At 40.1% G+C, this 21,306-nt stretch overlaps 1 protein-coding gene across 8 annotated transcripts in view; it reads left to right on the top strand.

Annotated features, from left to right (window-relative positions):
• IMMP2L (inner mitochondrial membrane peptidase subunit 2) overlaps positions 1-21,306 on the top strand; it is a 796,496-nt gene that overhangs the window by 18,974 nt on the left and 756,216 nt on the right. For 6 of the 8 annotated variants that reach the window (XR_005223705.2, XM_043549521.1, XM_027833115.3 and 3 more), the window contains 3 exons: positions 7,882-8,118; positions 8,581-8,668; positions 15,440-15,577. Coding sequence is in view for 7 of the 8 variants with exons in the window: in XM_043549521.1 (XP_043405456.1) it covers positions 8,636-8,668; positions 15,440-15,577 (171 nt within the window). In the remaining variant the exon portion in view is untranslated. Of the gene's footprint in view, positions 1-7,881; positions 8,119-8,580; positions 8,669-15,439; positions 15,578-21,306 lie in introns of those variants that run through there. The other 2 variants (XM_043549536.1, XM_043549518.1) reach the window with 1 other exon arrangement.

Below are 21,306 nucleotides of genomic sequence, written 5' to 3'. Positions count from 1 at the left end.
TATATGTTTGTGACAGCCGCCGGAAGCAACCAGTCCTGAGGCAGAAGGAGAGGGAGACCCTGACTTGAGTCCCCGCCTCCCTCCCTGATTCTGCACAGCACGTTCTGTCTGCCTACCTCTGTTTGTATTGTGGGAGGCAGCCGGAGCATTCCACAATAATGATTTGTTTTGTGTCCTGGAGCAGTGACAGCACCGGCTGTCAGAAAGGAGCTAAAGGGGAGGGGGGGCGCATACGTGCAGGCAGGACTGCTGAGTTTTAAAGAGTAGCCACTCCCGCTCTGCATTGTGGGACAGCTCCAGAGGGCAATTAGACCTGTAAAAGCAATCAAGAGTCTTCACTGGCACATCAGCGCAAAAGCATCAGTGCAAAAAGACTCTCGTTGGGGTGGTTTTATTTTTGCACTGAAACTCAGCAGTTTCAGCGCAAAATGTGGATTTCCAGTGAAGATGCTAGCATAGTTTTTGCACAAAAATCTGACTTTTTGCACTAAAACTGGCAAGTGTAGACATACTCTTCTACTTGCTTTAGATTTAGACAAACTTTCACTCTGTTAAGCTTGAAACTGTTACTCCCAGAGCCAAACCCGCAGTGGTGTAATACCACATTACCTTGTAGCCTTTTATTTTATTTAAAGTGAATTTTGTAATGTAAATATGGTCACTTGTTTTTGACCTAAACTAGTTATTTAAGTGGAGAAGAGAGGAAGAAACAGATTTTTTAAAATAAACTGATATAATTTTTGGTTTTGTAGTTGTTTCACGTGTAGGCTGTGATTGCTTGCCTCTTCTCCCCCAGATGCTTTCTTGTAAAGGAACATCGGGGTCATTTTCTTTTCTTTGTGGATGACTGCTAACACCGTGTTTTTACTGCTGTACTTCCCATTGCACTTCTGAGAGTAATTTTTAAGTGCTTATATTTGCAAATATATTGTAACTTGGGGCTTTCTGCATATTACTTAATGGGATTCTGCAGGCTGCTTGATAAACAGTGTCTTCTAATGTGCAGGCAAGCGTAGGGAATCAAAATAACATTTATATGTAGAGAGCAATCTAAATAGCATCTCTGTTCCATATGTTGTAGTACCCACTAGAGGCTCATTATAATCTTGGACCTTTTGTGCACCAAACACTTCAGTCCAGATAATGCTGTGCTCCATCTGCCCTAATCTCTGAGTTGCACAATGTGAACTTCTTTGTACTTTGACCTGTTATGTACCAACACTTGATCCTTGCTATTCTGTGCAGTGTTGTGATTTTAAACAAGTTTTCTGTACTAAATCTCGAGTTAGCAAGGTTGCTGTTTTATGATGATCAGTTGTCTATTACTTGTTTTTACATTTTAAAAAAAAAGACTAATTTGTAAACATTGTGAAAAGGGCACACATTTCCAGGTTATTTCTGTCTACCCTTGCTATTCAATAATTGTTCCTGCAGCAGCATTTTCATGTGCTATGACTTGTTAATATATACAAGGTGCTTCTGGCTGGTTATCGATCCAGAATATGTGCTGTGTTCGTTGAATTGTTTGAAGTCCTCTAATTTATTTACTCCCCCCCTAAGGAATGACTCTTTGGAAGGGTAAATACCTAGCCTGTTCCATTGACACACTAGCCACATTTTATGCCAGCAGGGAACTAGCCTAAATCTACAATTACTTGTGTGCTTCAGGAGCTACATAAACTCTTCTTTATGTATTTCGGGAAGCAGAAGAACTTTCCAGTGTGAAATTTTGAAATCAAAGTATCACAGAAGGCTATTAGATTTTAAAGTTTTCTATAACTTTTGTTTTATTCACTAATATGAATCACTTCTTGTGACTATTTATATGGAGATTTTTTTACAAGAATGTATTTTCTTATTGTCCTGAAGTTTTTTTTTCTGTGAAATTTAATAAAAACCCAAACTGCTCAAACCCATTATCACTTAATGATTTATGTTGTGAAACATCATTAATTTAATCTTTCTATAAGTATTTTGATACACTATCTTTTGTTGTTGAATTTTTATGTTAAGAAGTTGTTTTGTGCATCAGACTTGCAAAATATCTGTTTAATATGGAAACTGAATTATCTTTCATTGCTCTTAGAGTAAAAAGCCTAGTAAATTTCTATGAGCTGTGCAAATGGTGTCCAAATAGTTATGATTAGAGTTAGTTGGGAACCAGAAATTCCATTCTGTGGGAAATTCCTATATTTAAAAAAAAAAAAAAAAAGAAAATTCTGAAAATTGTCAGTTTGGGACCATTGAAACATTTAGTCTTGAGTAATGTTTTTAGATTCATATACAGGGTGGATTTGATTTAAATCACTAGTCAGGAAGACTCGATTTAATCATGGATTTCTACATAAAAGTGCATTCTTGTTGGTTGTTATAATCTTAATGCATATTCTTCACAACTCAGATGTCGGTTTCATTTTTAGAAGGTACACACTATACATTTTTAAAGTGATCTTTTTTGAAAATTTTTCAGATTAGTTTTACAGCTATGCCAGAAAATGAGTGATGGTTTGGTTATTTCGTTTACCAAAGGTAATTGAAGCAGATATTTATGAAGTCATTGGGAGGTGAACTATCTCCAATTCAACAGGTTAATGATTAATATTTGGAGGATTTTCTTGCCATGCTGTATTAGGAGGAGAACATCACCAGACAGACATTTAAATTGTTTTATTTAACTAAAACAACATTATGTATTCTGGATTTTTTTTCTTCAGCAGCAAACATGTAGTAATTTAGCAAAACAAGCATATGCACTTTTGAATTTAGTTAAACATCCAAGTTTTTTAAAATCAGGTTTGTTTTTGTTAAAATTGTTTTTAACTAAAAGAGTTAAATACATTTTTTTTTTTTTAAATATTTCAACTCAACTATGTCAGCCAGGTCATCATGAGAAACTTAAAATATTGGCTTCTACAGCTAACTCAGTCGTCTTCACCTTCATTTTCCTGTGTGTTCATAATCTGGAAAAGAAAAACAAGCTTTCCTGCTTTTTCAGGTCCCAAACGATTTTTCAATTTGGAATGAATTAGTTCAAAGGAACAAAATATTCTTTCTACACTGGCAGAAGCAGCTACTGCTGTTAAAAGTGAGATTACCACTTCAACAGTCTTGTGGATCCAAGTGCTTAAGTGATATCCACCAGTTCATTGGTGTGACTTTCTTTAAAACGTCATCAGCAAACATATCTTTCTTGAATGGTTCACCCTTAGCTCTGAAGTTTATTATAGTTGGCATTATGGAGGGAGGATTGCTGGATGGTTGCCTGATATACATGTCCGTGTCATAGCCAGCTCCTTTTCTTCAGCAGTTAAGGTTTGATCCTGTACCGAGTATTGAGAATATTTGCAAGAAAATGAGCTGGGAAATAGTGCTGTCCCATTGTTTGTTTGTTTTTTTTTTAATGCTTGTAATTTAACTCTGTCATTGCATATTTTTCTTTTTAAGATCTCACTCAGTTTCTTCCAAATTTCAACAGCGTCCTCAATAAAACAGCTATTTCAAGGCTACAGAAATAGGCTTCAGGGTACTCAAAATCTGTTTGACATTTCTCTTAAGCCCAATGTTGAGAACTTTGGGTGTGACAGTGCCATCTATTTTTTCATGATTTTTTTTCACAAACTGTCATCAGATTAGGCCAGTTCTTGATATAGTGCTCAAAACAGTCCACTAATGAATTCCATCACATGTCTTGTGGGAGACTTAGCTTGGTTACTCCCATTTTCTCAGAGCAGCTGCTTCAGAGTGGTTGTTATGGAAATATTTTGCAATTTCAACAACATTAGCCTTTATTTCTGGAACACTGAAGTCTTTGGCTAGGAGGTTCATCAAATGAGCACTGCAACTGTATGTTAGCTTCGGACTCTCTTCTAAATAATTTCTTCTCATCTTGGATACACTGGCAGCATTGTCTGTGACCAAGCTGCGTACTAGACATTTGAACCCCCCCACCCCCAGTTTGTTATAGCTTTTACTGCTGCTACTTGTAAGTATTCTGCTGTGTGTGCATTTCCTGATGTATCAATTGTTTCTGTAAGGAAGACATTCCCTTCTTCTGTTATCACACAAACACGTACAACAGGATCATTGTGGACATTGCTCCACCCATCAAGACTCAAGTTAATAATTTTACCCTCTAGACCTTTTGCACACTGCTCAATTCCTCTTTTATACACTTTGTCCAGCAATTTTTCCTGCGACATCTGCTCTGTTGGGTGGACTGTATCCTAGTCTTAATGACTGAACCATGTTAATGAAGTATGCGTTCTCAATTATACGGAAAGGAGAGTTTGTTGCATAAACAAACTGGGCAATATTTTCATCAATTACCTCGTTTTGTAATCTGATGGTTCTTATGGCAAATTTATCTATGGCTGTTTCTGGATGATGGAGATTTTTTTTTTTTTCTTTTTGCTACGGGTGATATACTGTGGCTATGTGACATACATGATGTGACTGAAACACTATGATTGGCAGATAACTCTGAAACTATAGAAAATGATGGTGATCTTGAAGGTGGATAGTGTTCAGAATCCTGTATGTTGAGGATGGATTCTCCTAAACAAAATAAGTCAGTGCAGTTATTTAATTATTATTACCATACCGCTCATTTAGTATTACTCATTGCATTCACTGACACTCAGTACTACTTTAAAGGTGAAATCATAAAAGGAAGATCTGCCTATTTCAGCTATTTATTTTTTCACAACTGCATCTAAAATGATAGTACCATAGAGTAACAATTATATTTTTTGCTCAAACATGAGAATTGAAGAATAGTCCAGAAGGAAGACAGGGCAGTCCTTAAGAAAGAAGTATGAAATAAAAAAGTTTATCAATCTGAAGATCCTGCATGTTGAGACATGTTCCTTCCATCATATTCAACACAGCTTTCTCCTGAGAAGGAACACTTCTCATGATGTTGTTTCGTACAGGCAAGCAGGCCTTGCATTTCTTTTTTGCACTGTTTGCATTTTGCATGCATGCCTCTCTTACCCACAGGTAGAGGAACTTCATTAAAATATTCCCAAACTGTGTCTCTCTTATGGCATGCTGCCATTATAGGTTTTCCCTTCTAGTGAGAGATCTCAAATCAATGAAGGCTACACTCAGAAAGACCTCAAGACGTCTGGAATATGCTGCTCAAACAGTTTCACTTTTGTTTCTACTGCCTATCCCTCCCTTCTCACATTTATCTCCAGACTTCTTTTCCTTGTCCTGATGTATTCCGCCCCCAACAATCTTCTGTTCATTGAACTTTTTGAAACTTTGCACTTTTAGAGAGAGGTAAGGGATTGACTCTGTGTACACAAATTTGCAGAGGCACAATAGGGTTGTGGTCTGTTATTTCTCACCTCTATATATTAGTTATTTATTTATTTTAAAACATTTTTGCTGTTAACAAGCATGTTATCTCTGGAGAGACAAATCCACAGTTTGAGAACTGCAAAACTAAGCATCTCTGGTATCTTCTAGACTGAGCACTGAGTCCCATTGGGTAGATTAACCTAAATCTATTCAGAAGCCCCTGGAACCCCATAAGATTGGGGTCCCTAATCCATGAACTCTTGGAACTCATTTACAGAATTTTTCTTAAACATTACATGAATATATTGCCTCCTACTATAGAATTAGAATTTATAATTCCTATTCCATGATGAGATATCTTTGAGCTATAATGTATCTTACCTAAAACTATCTTTAGATAGATTGATTTTTTCCTCAAAAAGCATTTTATCAAAAAAATCTGATTTAAATTAAATCCTGTTTTTTTTAATTTAAATTGATTTTTATCCACCCTAGAGTTCTCTTGTAGCACCTGCTCCTAAAACTCCATATTCATTTTCACCTTGATTCACAAGTCCAAACCTAAAATTCTGTACTGTTTGTACTCCTACTGTGAAAGTTATCGGTCTGCTCACATATACTCTTAGTTGCTGTCCATATGCAACTAACATATACTCTTAGTTGCTCTGGGCAAGGGCTTGATGTGAGATGCCCTGCTGCTCCCATTCCGATAATATCACAGGTCCTACAGAAAATCTGTCAGGACAGAACTCTGATCATCCTTATTGCTCCCAACTGGCCGAGACAGTTCTGGTTTATGGATCTGCTGAAGCTCTCAGCTTGGCCACTTATTAAAAATCCGCCCATTTCCAGACCTTCTAACACAAAACAAGGATACTTTTGAGCATCCCAGTCTGGAATTGCAGCTCAAAGCCTGGTATTTGGATGAACATTGGACATAGAGTGCTAATGTTCCAGAATGGTGCAATCCATTCTCAGTCAAAGGAGGAAAGTCTACTAGGAGATGTTATTTAGCAAGATGGAGGCGTTTCCTCTTAACTTGCATTGCTGAGCCCATCTTCAAAATCCTGCTGGGTCCCTGCTGTGCTGGAATATTTATTTACCCTTAAGTCTTTGAGTCTCTCAAAGTTTGAGTCTCTCTTTAGTTCTCTTCAGGTTCACGTAGTAGCAATCAGTGCTTATCATTCTCCAGTGGATAACTGCATGATCTCCATTCACCCTGCTACAGCTACATTTTTAAAGGGGCTTTGTAGCACCTTTCCAGCATTAGTAAATTGAGGTCCCATTGGGGCATGAGCTTTCATTCTTTTGTTTCTCACTAAATCTCCTTTCAAAGCTCAGGCCACATGCTCTGTGGCCTATCTGTTTATGAAAGTGGCCTTTCTCATTGCCATAACATCAGCCAGAAAAGTCAGTGAGTTGGGGCACTCATTGTGGACCTGCCATATACTATCTTCCATAAAGAGAAGGTCTTGCTATGGCACCACTCAAAGTTTATCCATAAAGTAGTTTCTGAGTTTAATATGATGAATCAAACCATCCACTTGCTAATATTTTTTCCTAAACTGCATACTTCTGATGAAGAGAGGATGCGTCATTCTCTGGACATCTGAAGGGCATTGGATTTTTCTCTATGAAGAACAAGAATTATTAGGCACCTAAACTGTTAGTTTCTGTAACAGAGAGCTCAAGTGGTTAGGATATATCTTGATATATATAAGTGCAGAGACTTTCAAAATGTATATCTGACTGTATTATCCTCTGCTACCAACCAGCTCACATCTCTCCCCTGCAGGGGGTGAGTGATTATTCCACCAGAGCACAGACAATCTCTGCTTCATCTCTGAGAGACGTATTGCTACTAGAGATATGTAGGGCAGCTACCTGGCGCTCCTTGCTCACCTTCATGAGACATTATGCTTTGGTTAAGTCTTCTACTGCAGATACAGCTGTGGGAACAGCAGTACTATAGTCAGCTATCACTTCTGTATTATTGCACCCACCTCCTGTTTGACCACTGCTTGTTAATCTCCCATGTGTGGAATACACATAGAGACCATCACTTGTAGAAGGAATGGAGATTACTTACTTGTAACTGGAGGTTCTTTGAGATGGGTGATCTGTATCTGTACTGCACTACCGGCACTCCATCCTCTTTCTCTGGATTTGTAATAAGAGTAGGAATTGGAAAGTCATCAGTCCACACTGTCCTTTCTACCCTCTGGAGCACAAGGAGAGCTATGGTGCACATGTGGACCAACAGACGCTGCTTGCAAGAAAATTTCAGATTCAGGAGCATGGTGCTCATGTGTGGAATACAGCTAGAGACCAAACGTCTTGGAAAAACTTCCAATTACAGGTAAGTAACCTCCATTTACATATAAAACAAAATCATAACATGCTTTTTAGAGACTCAACTTGACTAACAGGTTAACCTCCAGTTTAAAGAAGTTTATCTCACCCAAAGTTCTCTCCAGCATTAATCCTGGGGAAATTCTGCACCACTGCGCAATGCAGAATTTGCGCAGAATTTGCACAGAATTAATGTTCTACATAGAATTTCATTTTCCCCTGCAGAATTGGTGCTGCAGAACTGCTGGCTGCCACTAGGGGCCACTGGACCCAGCAGAGACCAACTCTCCAGTTCGTAAATACAGGACACTGCCAAAGGGGAGTGAGAGGGGGAGCTGGAGCGTTCTGGGCAGCTGCAGTTCCCAGCACATCCTGAAGGAAGGAGGAGGCATGCAGCAAACTCCATACAAGCCCAGGACCCAGCATCAGACTTTTTCTCTCTTGATCCCTGGGCTCTGAAGGGTAGGGGAGTGTGGTTGTCTGGGCTGGGGTGGCACTCTGCGGCTGGGCTCTGGGGATAAGAGGTGTGGGTGTTTGGACTGGGGGGTTCTGAGAGCAGGGGGTGTGCGTGTTTGGGCTGGTGGCGGTGCCCTATGGCTGGGCTCAGAGGGGGGAGGGGTGGTAAGAGGGGTGTGTGTGTCAGAGCCTGAAGCGGCAGAGTTTTTCCTCCAAGATCTGCCCAGCTGACAAATGATACACGCAGACGGAGGTGCCCAGCAAAAGCATAATAGAGAAACAGGAACTGGGTTGTCGTAGGGGTTTCTTTATCCCTGTGCGCGTAGGGGAATCTTTTTTGTATTGTATTGTTATGGACTTGCTCACAGATATTTTGAAATAAATTACCCACATAATTGATATGGGTATGGTTATATAGTGTTATTTTGACAAATAAAAGATGCAGAACTTTAAAATTTTTTGGTGCAGAATTCCTCCGGGAGTATCAGCATTTCCAGTGAAGCCTGGTTGAGATCACACTTTCATGAAGAAATTTTGCTGTCCATTTACTTCCTGGGTGAGGGATACTGGGATGTCGTCTTTGTCTTCCAAATATAGAAGAGCAAACCTTTAATGTGCACCTCAAGATATGGTTCTCTCCTTCCACCATTTTTCTTGTTTCTGAAGTTCTCACAAGTCTTCTTGTTTTCATTCAGTTCAGACAAGTGATAAGAGACCTGTTGTGAACAAGGTGACTCAATTTACATGTAAACAGATAGATGGATACACATCTCTTGTCTGACAGAAAATCTGTTTTTCACCTATACTGGTGACCAACCCCCAGACACAAACTTTAACAACATATTTTCAGTGTATATGCATAACTCCTTATGCAGCATCCATATATGTGTTTCTCATTGATATTGATGACCAGTGTGACACCAGTATTCATTTAAGAGATCAGATGACATGCTTTTTGTGAGCTAGAATGTACTTACCAGACTCGGGACATTTCTGTAACCCAGTGGTGGGCAACCTGTGGCCTGTGGGGTGCACGCAGCCCATCAGGGTAATCCGCTGGCGGGCTGCAAGATGGTTTGTTTATATTGACCGTCCACAGTCACAGCTGCCTGCAGCTCCAATTGGCTAGGAATGGCAAATTGCGGCCTGCCAGTGGATTACCCTGACGGGCTGCCTGCGGGCTGCAGGTTGCCCACCACTGTGTAACCCTTCTGCATCCTCTTTCTAGTTAGCATTAAGGTTCTTGAGTCATAGTATGTTTGGCATGTACTGGGAGGAAGTGAGCAGAGTGCCCTGCAGGACTCCTAAGCTTGTAAGGCACTATTGTGGTGGGGAAATTATGCTTTATGGTGTGATTTAGGGAGCAAGGAACCCAGTAGAGTTTAGGGGTATGTCTAGAGACAATGGGCTTGACTAAATTGGGATGAAAAATGTATCCACGTTTTAAAACACTAGTAAGTTGTATTTTAATGTATTAGTTGGACAAGATAAATGCTAGTGGCAGCATAGTCTGCAACTCAGCAACTTTAGTGTGTGTTAAAGTCTGCACTGCCTTATCCACATTAGAGTTTTAAAATGTGATAACGTGTTAGTAACAGCCTTCGAACAATACATCTTTAAATTCTAAACTAGGAATTTGTCTTGACTATCTCCATGTTTCCCCAGGCTCCTTTGCTTTCATGAATTAGATAACCCAATTTTCTGGCCTCACTTGGCTCCTTAAGTTCTGAATCTTGACTCCTGCTTCCTTTCCCAGCTTTGCCTCCCTGCAAAACTTCTAAATGCCAATGGATGCATTGTGAGCCTTACTATGTCAGCAGGAATCATGGATCTGATGTATACTCTATTTAGGTCCACTTCAGCTCCTGATAACGTTAAACAAAACAAATGCAAAAAAAGGAAGCATATCTTGTACTGGGGGCAGGAGGCAGGTGATTCAAGGAAGCTCAGTAGGGAGCCAGGAGGGTTGCATGCTCTACCGGAGCGAGGAGAAACCTGAGGCTTTTGACTTCTGCAGGCATCTTAAGCTGGGTAGGGAAGGAAGGAACGTGCTGGAGACTTGCAGCACAACTGTCACTGGAGCCAGGGGACTTTGGAATCCTGTTACTTGTATTGAGCTCAGCTTCTGGTGGTGGCTGCTGTTTTTCCATGAGTCACATGTATGCATGGTAACATACAGTATATTCTTAAAGCACTTACGTCTCGCATCAAATCCCTGAAGCTTAGTCAGTGACTGACAAAAATATTTATTCCTCCCACCCCCAAAGTAACTAGATAGTGACTAGGATATACATTGGGAATGCAATATTTTGTCTTAACAACGTTTAGTTTTGCTCTTAAGTCCTTTAGTCATGCTGGTTTCAGAGTAGCAGCCGTGTTAGTCTGTATTCGCAAAAAGAAAAGGCGTATTTGTGGCACCTTAGAGACTAACCAATTTATTTGAGCATAAGCTTTCGTGAGCTACAGGTCACTTCATGCTGGTTATTAATTATCTCACGTAACCAAGAGTGTGTGAGGTGCTTTAAAACACAGATAAGATATGATCATAGGCCAAAAAAGCTTACAAACTAGTATTAGGCATGAAGCAACAAGTAAGCAACAAGACATTAGGGTGGGCTTGTGTAGGAAGGACAGGGGAAACACCAGTAATATCATGTAGTTGGTGAAGGCTAATGCATACGTTGATGGATTAAAGAAGTATTTTTTTTATAAATGTATTTGGATAGTTTCTTGTAGGTATCACAGAAGTGTGTCCTCAAGATGGATTTAAACAAGGAGAGGGTAGTAGTCTGGCAGAGCAACTTACAAAGGGTCATCCGTGCATAGGAGTTGGTGGAGCTGGTGGTGGGGGAAGTGCACAAACAGGGTATTAGGGCTGACATCACTGGAGGAGTGGAGTGGGTGGGAAGGGACATAAGAGCCAAGACTGGATATAGGGAGGTGTAGAATTATGCAGGGTCTAGAAAGTGAAGGCAGAAAACTTGGAAGTGATGGAGTGGAGAAGGGGGAGCCAGTGAGGGGACTGATGAAAGAGGGTGGTATGACATGGTTGGTTTGATGGGCAAGGAAGGTGATCTCAAAGGCTGTATTTTGTATGGAATAGTTCTAGGAGTGAGTTTCAGCTGATTCAGCCAATGGTTTGTTCTAAAACAATAAGATGGAAATACAGTATTTGTTAAATTTGTTTAGGATCAGTAAGTTTTTAACTTTGTGCTTCACAACCTGTTTCAGATACTTTGCGAAAGTAAATGAAGCAAATTGAGAATGATTTCAGAGAAAATGAGTTAATGAACTCTAATGTACAGGGAGAAAAGTCACTGAATCGTAGAGGTAGACATATTAAATCTGTACATCAGTTATGCCTCTCTTATCACCAAGTATCACAGATGGTGATAAAGATCCACATGAGGAAAATCATTTGGAGAAGAGTTTTAAATCTCATGGAAGGCTAACATCAAGAATGATAGAAAAGATATTTCAGTCTTTTGGGTGAAAGATCTTATCATTGATAAAATATTGAAATCTGTAAAGAATTCAAGTGAACATAGGCGGTGAGTTACAGGGGCCTGTGGTGCCCGTGCTCCACCAATATTCAGAGCATGGGGACCTGGCTCCACCAATGTTTGGGGCTGGGCCTCTCCCTCAGCTCTGCCCACTGCCTCCGCACACCTCCCTTGGTACGTCCCTGGGCAGCGGCTGGCTGCTGTTCCCCGCGCAGTTTTCCCTTGCTGGCTGGCTCCTTTCATGCTGTGCCCACCAGCACCACTCCGGCTAAAAGGAAGCGGGGCAGGCTGAGGTGGCGGCTGCTGCTGCTGTGGTTTGCGGAGGGAGGAGGCACATGTGACATGATGGCAGCCCTCCCCCCGGGCCCTGACCCTTCACCAGTCTTGCACCCTGAACCCCTCATCCCCGGCCCCACACTGCAGCCCTCAACCCCGCACCCTCTGCCCTAGACCCCTCCCACACCCAACCCCCCCATCCTAGAACGCTCACCCCCAGCAGAGCCCTCATCCCCCCACACCTCCCCACATTGTGCAATATAGGGAAACTGTTAAACGCTTACTGTTTCCAGTCCATTTTTACATTATTTAATAAAAAAATATCGGCTTACAAGGCAGGTGTGTGGGGGGGAGACTTGGATGCGTTCTAGGCACCACCAAAAATTATACAAACCTGGCGCCCAAGCAAGTGAAAAACGTGCTTATCATTTATTTTGCAGAGCTGGCTCTTGTTACACAAGTTTAATACTTTATGAAGCTACTCTTCCATGTCTGGGACAGAAATGCAATTTGTAATATTATTTAATTAAATATACTTTGACTGTCTTACAATACAAATAGTCTGTGTAGCACAACTATGTTTCTGACAAGGAGTGAACAATAAGAAATTATAATATATAACTTTAAAAATTCTAGGAGTACTTGTGGCACCTTAGAGACTAACCGATGCATCCGATGAAGTGAGCTGTAGCTCACGAAAGCTTATGCTCAAATAAATTGGTTAGTCTCTAAGGTGCCACAAGTCCTCCTTTTCTTTTTGCGAATACAGACTAACACGGCTGTTACTCTGAAACCTTTAAAAATTCTGTAGTTAAGAAGATTGAACCAAATTATTAAAAGAACTACAATATTTTCCTCCAAAAATACTTTGTTCATTCCGCATAGTCATACTGGATGACTCTAGATTTCAGAGGAGGGCCCAGTCTATTCTCCTAACTATGCACAAATAACTCCTATTAAAGTTAGCAGAGTTGCACACATGGCGAGGAGAATAAATCTTATGTTTTGAGAGTTCGGTAAGTTAAAATGCTTCTTAAAAAGTAGCTTTTTCTAGAACAGTGGTTTCCAAACTTGTTCCGCCGCTGGTGGGCCGGGCCAGTTTGTTTGCCTGCCGCATCCGCAGGTTCGGCCGATCGCGGCTCCCAGTGGCCGCGGTTCGCTGCTCCAGGCCAATGAGAGCTGCTGGAAGCGGCATGGGCCGAGGGATATACTGGCCGCTGCTTCCAGCAGCTCCCATTGGCCTGGAGCAGCGAACCGCGGCCACTGGGAGCCACGATCGGCCGAACCTGCCGACGCGGCAGGTAAACAAACTGGCCCGGCCCGCCAGGGGCTTTCTCCGCACAAGTGGCGGAACAAGTTTGGGAACTACTGTTCTAGAAATATGGTATACTGAAAGTGCTGAAGATAGAACTTTATTTAACCAGAGAAATGGGCAAAACACAGGTATAAATATCTTCACTTTGCTCCCCCAGTGTGCTTCAACACTGGGTTTCGGGGAACACTTTTAGGGATGGAAGGATATTTCAGTCGTATTCATACAGTCATTTGTTTCTCATCTGTGAGAGCATCAAAAAAAAGTGCTGATTGTGCTGGTGATCTGTGTGAGAGAGATATGGACACATGTATATTTAGCAGCTGGACTGAGGCCATCAGTTGTATTTAATATATGAATTGCTCTTCTGTAAGTGCTGACATATTGCTTGGTTTTGTACATGACACAAATGTATTAGTCCCAACCCCAAAATCATGAATCAAGCATCCTCAAAATTACAAGTGACTCAAAGTTAGAGATTTTTTTAAAATTAAATTTATGTTTTTGATCTTTCCTGATTTTTTGAACTCCCCCATCCACCTCCTCTGTGTGCGTGTGTGTGTGTGTGAAAATTACAGTGTTGCCAACTCCTGCAAATTTATAATAAATAAAATGATTTTGGCCTTAAGTGCAGAATCTCTCACTTTAGAACCAAACGGAGATTGGGCACCATACAAACACATAGTAAGAGACAGTGCCTCTCCTGAAGCGCTTACTGGTACTGCAAAGCATGGTGATGAGTTTGTGATATGGGAGAGGGAACTGGGACTCACCAAATTCCTCTCATATAAAATCTACCAACTATCTATTAGATGGAAACAGAAATTCAAACTGGATGATTGACAAGGGAAATTCTGTGTTGCTTATAGCAATGCCCTGAGGTAGCCAGTCCCCATTAAGGGCTAATGACATACCTTTTGAGAATGAGGCTTGCTTTCTGGAAAAATAAGTTTATAAAATCAAGTTCTGACTTTTTTGGAGTTTGCACAAGCAGGGTCTTTCGCACTGTGACAGTTTAAGACAGGAAGCCTGAATTTAATATGGTGGAAAAGTGTAGTCAGTATATGGATTCAAAGAGTGAGGTGATGTCGTTAAAATACCAGGCAAGGAAGATGCACTTGGCAGCTGTGTTTTGTGGAGTGGTAGGTGATGGGATGTTACAAGGATGAAAGAGGATAAAGTTTCAGGAGTCAAGACAGGAGACTTGGATATGAAGTGGTGACTTTAGAGTTGAAAAGTCTATTTCATCACCAGCCTACTGAGTTGTCCAATCTTACACTCTGCTTTTAACTTATTAATGTTATGGCAATAAATCAAGGAGTTACAGCAGTGCTGTATGTCCGCGTGACTTATATGACTAATTACATTGGGCTGGTGTCTGAAACAATTGCAGTGGTGTTTGCTACACACTTTGTGTATGTGTTACTGTACGACATTGGGATGAACTTTTATGTCCTGTGTTACAAAATGAATTACATCTTTCATATGCATAATGTAACTCTTTCTCTTCTTAGCCATAGATTTCATAATCTCCAATGGCAGGGAAAAAATATTTGGAAACACTGACATTATACTCTGATTCATTATGCTCCAATTTATTGTTTCCTTATAGTCAATAAGTTTTTGCTACAGATACATAACTGGGTTTTATCTGGCTATATTGCTGTTAACCGGTTTCAGAGTAGCAGCCGTGTTAGTCTGTATTCGCAAAAAGAAAAGGAGTACTTGTGGTACCTTAGAGACTAACCAATTTATTTGAGCACAAGCTTTCGTGAGCTACACTGAATGTATCCGATGAAGTGAGCTGTAGCTCACGAAAGCTTATGCTCAAATAAATTGATTAGTCTCTAAGGTGCCACAAGTACTCCTTTTCCTACTGCTGTTAACAGTTACACTAAGCAAATGGCTTGACTATTACTCATTATATCAAATTTACCTCTAAAAGTAAAATCCACATAAAATGGTTAAAATAGATAAAAAGTTAATGAGAGAATGCCAGACATCAAACTCCATTTGTCTATATCAGCAGATACATAACCTCTGTTTTAATCACTGCACGTTTCTGACTTTTTCTTCTGTTGTATGCATTCATCTTTTCATAGCAGATGCTGAGGAGCACTGACAAATTATAGTTCATTGATCAATAAGAGTTCATTGCTTGATTATGATGAAAAACCCTGCTATTATTTCAGACTTGTTTTTACAGCGTTTCCATTTTCTTCCTTCATCTTTTCAGATTATGGCACAGGCTCAAGGCATGGGGAGGAGATACATTAAAGCCTTTTTTAAAGGCTTCTTTGTTGCTGTTCCTGTGACAGTGACTTTTCTAGATAGAGTGGCCTGTGTAGCAAGAGTGGAAGGAGCATCAATGCAGGTAACAAAGCTTTATTTACTGTTAAATTAAATCCATGTTTTTAGCAAGGCCTGTGTCTCAATTTTAAATAACTGATAACCCAGTTTTAAAGGTGGAGGGTGCAGGTGAGAAGGATTCTCTCTCTCCCCGCCTTCCTGATATTGTGTAGTAAAATGAAATGTATGGACAGGGCCTTACGTCATGGAGTGGTCTGCTTTCTAATATGTCACACGGGTACTCTGTAGTATGGCAAGAAAAGGCTCTTGGGAGTAAAACTTCACAGAATACTATAATGCCAAGGAAAGCAGAAAGGTATTTTTTCAACAATAGATCTTGCTAAAATTTTGGCAAATCCAGACATACTCATTTTACAGTAGTAAAAATTTCAGTGTAGAATTTGGGGTCTGTGGAGGAGTTGTTTGTTTATGAAATGTTCTATTTAAAACACTATGCATTTTAATTTTAAAAGAAAAAACAACTATTACCAGACCTATTATTACTCATGACTGTGTACAGGTATCATTTCAATAAGGAACCTGTGGAACTAGTTGCCGGGGGATGTTGTTAAGGCCAAAACTACAATAGGATTCAAAAAAAAATTAGATAAATTCATGGAGGATAGGTCCATCAATGGTTAGCATTGCCAACATGGTCAGTGATGCAACACCATGCCTTGGGTGTCCCTAACCTCTGACCACCAGAAGCTGGTAATGGACAACAGGGGATGGAACACTTGACGATTGTTCTGTTCATTCCCTCTGAAGCGCCTGGTATTGGCCACTGTCGGAAGACAGAATACTGGGCAAGATGGACCATTGGTTTAATACCCTGTATGGCTGTTCTTATATTCTTAAGCTGGAAAATAGATGGCTTGAAATCGTGCTAATACTTATTTTATTTATTGGGAAAGTGATAGTCCAATGGGGTTATAGTGTATGCTCGTGATATAAACTGGTGTACTAAAGCACATGAATATTCTGATATTTTTTGCAGTGGAAAGGGACATTGAAAAGGAAAGAAAAGATTGTTGCTACTGAAAACCACCGCTGCTTCCCCTTACTGTGTTGTTGGGACTTTTCAAATGGATGCTGTTTCAATTTTGCAATTCTGTCAGAGTGACTCTCTTTGTCCGTTGCTTCATTGCATTCTGATGACCATATTCCAATGTGTGTAGCTGTAGTATCTGTCTTCTTCTGACAGTGCAATCGCCCGTCCCCCAGTGAAAATTACCTTAGTGTAGCAAGGGGATTGTCTTCTCTTTCTTCTTTAAGGATAATAGCGACTAGGGGTGAATCAACTTCTGTTCCATTAAAGTTCCTGGACTTCTGGAGTAGATGAAGATCTCAGGAAGAGCAGAGACAGGTGTTGGGAGAGAGGAAGTGGTCTTGGGGAAAACTCAAGCTATTGTTTCTTTTAGGGCCCAGGACCAGGAGTCTTGTAGTGTAGTGTGGGGCAAGGCCTTCCCTCTCTCCCAGCCAACAGGATAAGCTCTGGGAAAGAGAGCATTATATATGCTTCCTCTTCTATCATAACGAGAGATGCTAGCAGGCGACAGCCTGCTGACTTGGGCCAGCCCAGGAGGGAAAGGACTGAGTTACAAATGGGCCAGCTGGGAGAAGCTGGCTAAGGCTGCAAGGGGCCTGAAATTAGCACATAAGTCCCAGAAGGAGGGCTGTGGGACTCCTGAATGAGGGAGAAGAAATGTGCTTGAATACAGACTCCAGAAACAGGACTGTGGGACCCCAGAACATAGGAGAAGAGACCTAGGTCTTGGAGAGCAGATTTTACTTTTAAAACACCATGCGTTGGTGTTTCTGAAACAAAAATTTCATGGTATTTCCATTTCATAGGAAACTTCAAAAATATTTGGTTTACCAAATTTCGAAATGTTGACATTTCCCACTAAACGAGTTCAAGTTTGCCAGCTCTACTTTTGTTCAATAGCTGAAAAATGTATGTTAATTTTTTAGCCCATTGAGTCAGGACCTCAGATTTACATCTCCTGAAAGGCATTATCTCCAACAATATAATACATTCTAGCCCCAAGCTGGAATACTGGTTTACTGCTGATTTGGAGGGATGAGTGTTACGAGCCAGTCCACGTGATCTTTTGTATAAGATAAGTTTGAATAACACAAAAAACATAGTTCAAAACAAAGTTATACTTCTATGCTATATAACATATCTCACATTCTTATGTCATGACGTTTTTCAGAACACTACAAACCTTAACTAATTTTAAACATTGTAATAAAATATTCAGTGATTTTGATGTGAAGGTTTATTAGATCCAAACAAGACCAATCTTTTAGCAGGTATGTTATTTTAAAGAAATGTATCTCTCTCTCATACTGCAGAGCTTGAGAAAGGAAAACTACAAGTCACTGCTTTAGAATGCCATTTCTTTATCTTGCACTCCAGAAAGTGATTTATGTTGAATGCATTTAAAAGCTATAGGATAGGAGGGAATGTGAAATTCAGTCAGTGTGTAGCCTTATTCACCAATAGCATCAAAAGCTCTCACTGTATGATTTCCAAGATTTGATTTGTACTAGACCGCTTAGACTCCTGGCTTTTTGCACTCATCATTCTGGTTCCTGCTGAGTTTGAAATTAAAAGTTATGTCAAGAAGCAAGGAATAGGGCTTTTTCTTTTCAGATTTTCTGCTTTTTGTTTTTATTTTGAACTTGGAATGTGTGTAATGTTGCTTCATAATCACTAAAGATTGTAACTCTTTTGATACTCTGGCAAATAGACTGCGTGGAGGTCCTCAAGAAAACAGATATTCTCAATCATTACGGCAGACTTCACGAATTTCATTGTTTCATGTTGATTTCACATTTTCACAATGTTGAGAACTACCTGGTGGAACCTTTCTTCGGCTCAGTCACCTCTTTGTGGGTATTCATCACTAATCTGTAAAGTAATGCACCATTCAGTGTTTTGTTTTTTTTTTGACCACACTTTACTGCTTCATCATCTGACTTTTTTTCTTTTTAAATGTCCTTTTCTTTAAACCTCTAGTTGAGGGCTTGTTTCTTAGACGGTCAGAGTTTTATGTGCTCATTTAACATCTTGTTAGTAATACTGGACTTCAAATGGATTTGTATTAATTTACAGCATTGAATAGATGTGACACAGAAACAGCTGGTGTGAAAATTTAGTAATTTACTGTTACGGATCTTGCAGTTTTTCGTGTAATGTTGACTATACACTTATTTTATAGGGTTACTGTCCTATATAAATGAACCTTCATTTTCAGTCTGTATCTGTTCATGGCTTCTCCTGTTGAGTTACAATGCTTTCTGTTTGTCTGATACATTAAAGTTTCTTTATACTTCAGTGGATTGATCATGTTTTTCCTAATGATGTGGAAAAAGGAACCCCCTGATGGTTAATGAATGTAAGAATTCATATATCCAAATTAGCTGCTTTGAAATGTTAGATTACAAAATGAGCTTGTGATTTTATTTCCAAGTTCAGCGACAAACAATTGAGTGTGCTAAACTAGGAATTTAGTGTGATGATCAATAACCTCAGACAAAGTACACCTGCCACTGTAAACTCTACACTAGCAAATATTTTTGAATATTATAATCCATTATGCAGTGTACCTGTTGTAATTACTTATTCTATGGCAATTTCTCCTTACATTATTATTGTAATATTATGATTACCATGCCTATATGCTGCTTTGAATATTTCTCCTCTTCTTCAAGCTATAAGAAAATAAGCCTTGACCTTCTGGTGTCCACCAGCAGCATAATAAATATCAAGTTAATTATTATTTATTGTTAAAGGATGTATTGCTTCCCTCTTACTTACAGAAGCTTGTGACCTGTGAGGCTCCCATCATATGACTGGGACCTCAATTTACATGCTTTTAGTATTAGATTAGTTAGTAATTGGAGAGTCAAAGTGCTGTGTGACTTCTGCACCCTTGTTCTAAATTAAGACCTAGGTGTCCCATTTACACTGAGCTATTAAGGCAGGAGCTTGAACAAACTAGAGAGATTTCAGACTAGAGATATGTATGCAACATTCTTGGATTTTGTTTCCTTAAAAATAACAGCATTTATGGGTCCATTTGTTAACCCTCTTTCAGAAGTAGCGTTAGGTGTGTTTGTGGATTTTTTTTTTTTTGAACTTGGAGTTTTACTGCTAATAAAAAAGCATGGAGTGTAAGTTACCTGTAAACACAATTTTATATATGGTGTTAGTGTTCATGAAAGATGTCACAATTTATACTGTTTGCTAGAAGATTTATTATTGTTTGCGGGATACTGTAATGGTTAACGTGCAATGAAGGTCTTCTCCTTCAGTTTCTCCTCCCTTCTTCATGCCTTCTTCTCCTAAAGAACTGTTTCTATATGCCTCAGTAAGATGTCATTTCATTATATCAAGATGCTGTTGTGGGGTACCAAAGCCTGTTATAAATTTCAGTGTGTCCCTTGGATGTAATGTTAAAACATAGCTATTAATGAATTGGGTACCAAGCCTCTGCCTCCAAACAAACCATGTCAGCTATACATTTTTAAAAACAGTATAATTTTCACAAACTTGGTGTAAGTTTTAGAATGCTGTGGAATACAATGATATTAATATAGCAACATCTATTTAAAATATAAGAGCATGTATAATGTCATTGCTCATTAGAACAGAAGGCTGGGAGGCAACTGCCAGGCTGTAACTTGTGTGTCACTGACTTGCTGTTTGTCCTTGGGCAGATCAGCTTACTTTTCCATGCCTTAAAATCTCCATCTTTAAAATGAAGATAATACTCACTTATCTCACAGGGACCAGGGGTTGTGAGTTTTGATGAATGCTGACTTCGTATTTTGAAAGCTGTGTAAGCATAAGTTGTGAAATGCATCTACTCTTGGAGCCAGAGGCTCAAATTCCAACTGCATCGAACCCACCCTCCACCCTTATTGGGTTTCTTCACACGAAGACTTAGGCTATGTCTACATGCTGACCATTTATGTTGGCAAAATATATGTCACTCAGGGGTGTGACTCCCCCCGAGTGACATAAGTGACACGTCTCCCACTGACGTAAATACTGCTGCTCGTTGGGGGTGGTTTAATTATGTTGACAGGAGAGCTCCCTCCCATCGGCATAGAGCAGCTACACAAGAGATCTTACAGCGGCGCAGCTGCATCGGTACAATTGTGCCATAAGAACGGCCATACTGGGTCAGACCAAAGGTCCATATAGCCCAGTATCCTGTCTTCTGACGGTGGCCAATGCCAAGTGCCCCAGAAGAAATGAATTGGACAGGTATTCATCAAGTGATCCATCCTGTTGCCCATTCCCAGCTTCTGGCAACTGTAAGCTCTCTAGTTTAGACATAGTCTTAGTGTGCAGCAAGCTAGGGTATGAATGTTTCAAACAGCGGTATGTCAAAGCACACTATGGAACTTTTAGTGCATGGCAGCAGGGTCCACACAGTGAGTTAGTGCACATTAGGCTAGTGTGCTGTAGATTTACAACCTGGCTTTCTGTGCACTAAGTCTCCATATAGACAAGCGCTTAGGTAGATAAGTTGAGTACCAGACAGTGCACTTGTGGGAGTCTTTTAGATGAAACTTTATGTAGCCCTCCCCACCGCTTTCCTCCCTGGGTTACTTGGGAACAGCCAACGCTAACCTGTGTGCCTGGGCACCTGATGTTATTGACATTAAAGGAGATCCTGAGTATCCCAGTAGTGATGTTGGATAGGTGGGAATCCTCTGTCCACCCCTCTACTG

The sequence above is a fragment of the Chelonia mydas genome, chromosome 1, assembly GCF_015237465.2.
Source record: "Chelonia mydas isolate rCheMyd1 chromosome 1, rCheMyd1.pri.v2, whole genome shotgun sequence".
Classification (NCBI taxonomy): Eukaryota; Metazoa; Chordata; order Testudines; family Cheloniidae; genus Chelonia; species Chelonia mydas.
Note: the sequence above shows the minus strand (reverse complement) of the source record. Positions and strands in the feature narration are given on the sequence as shown.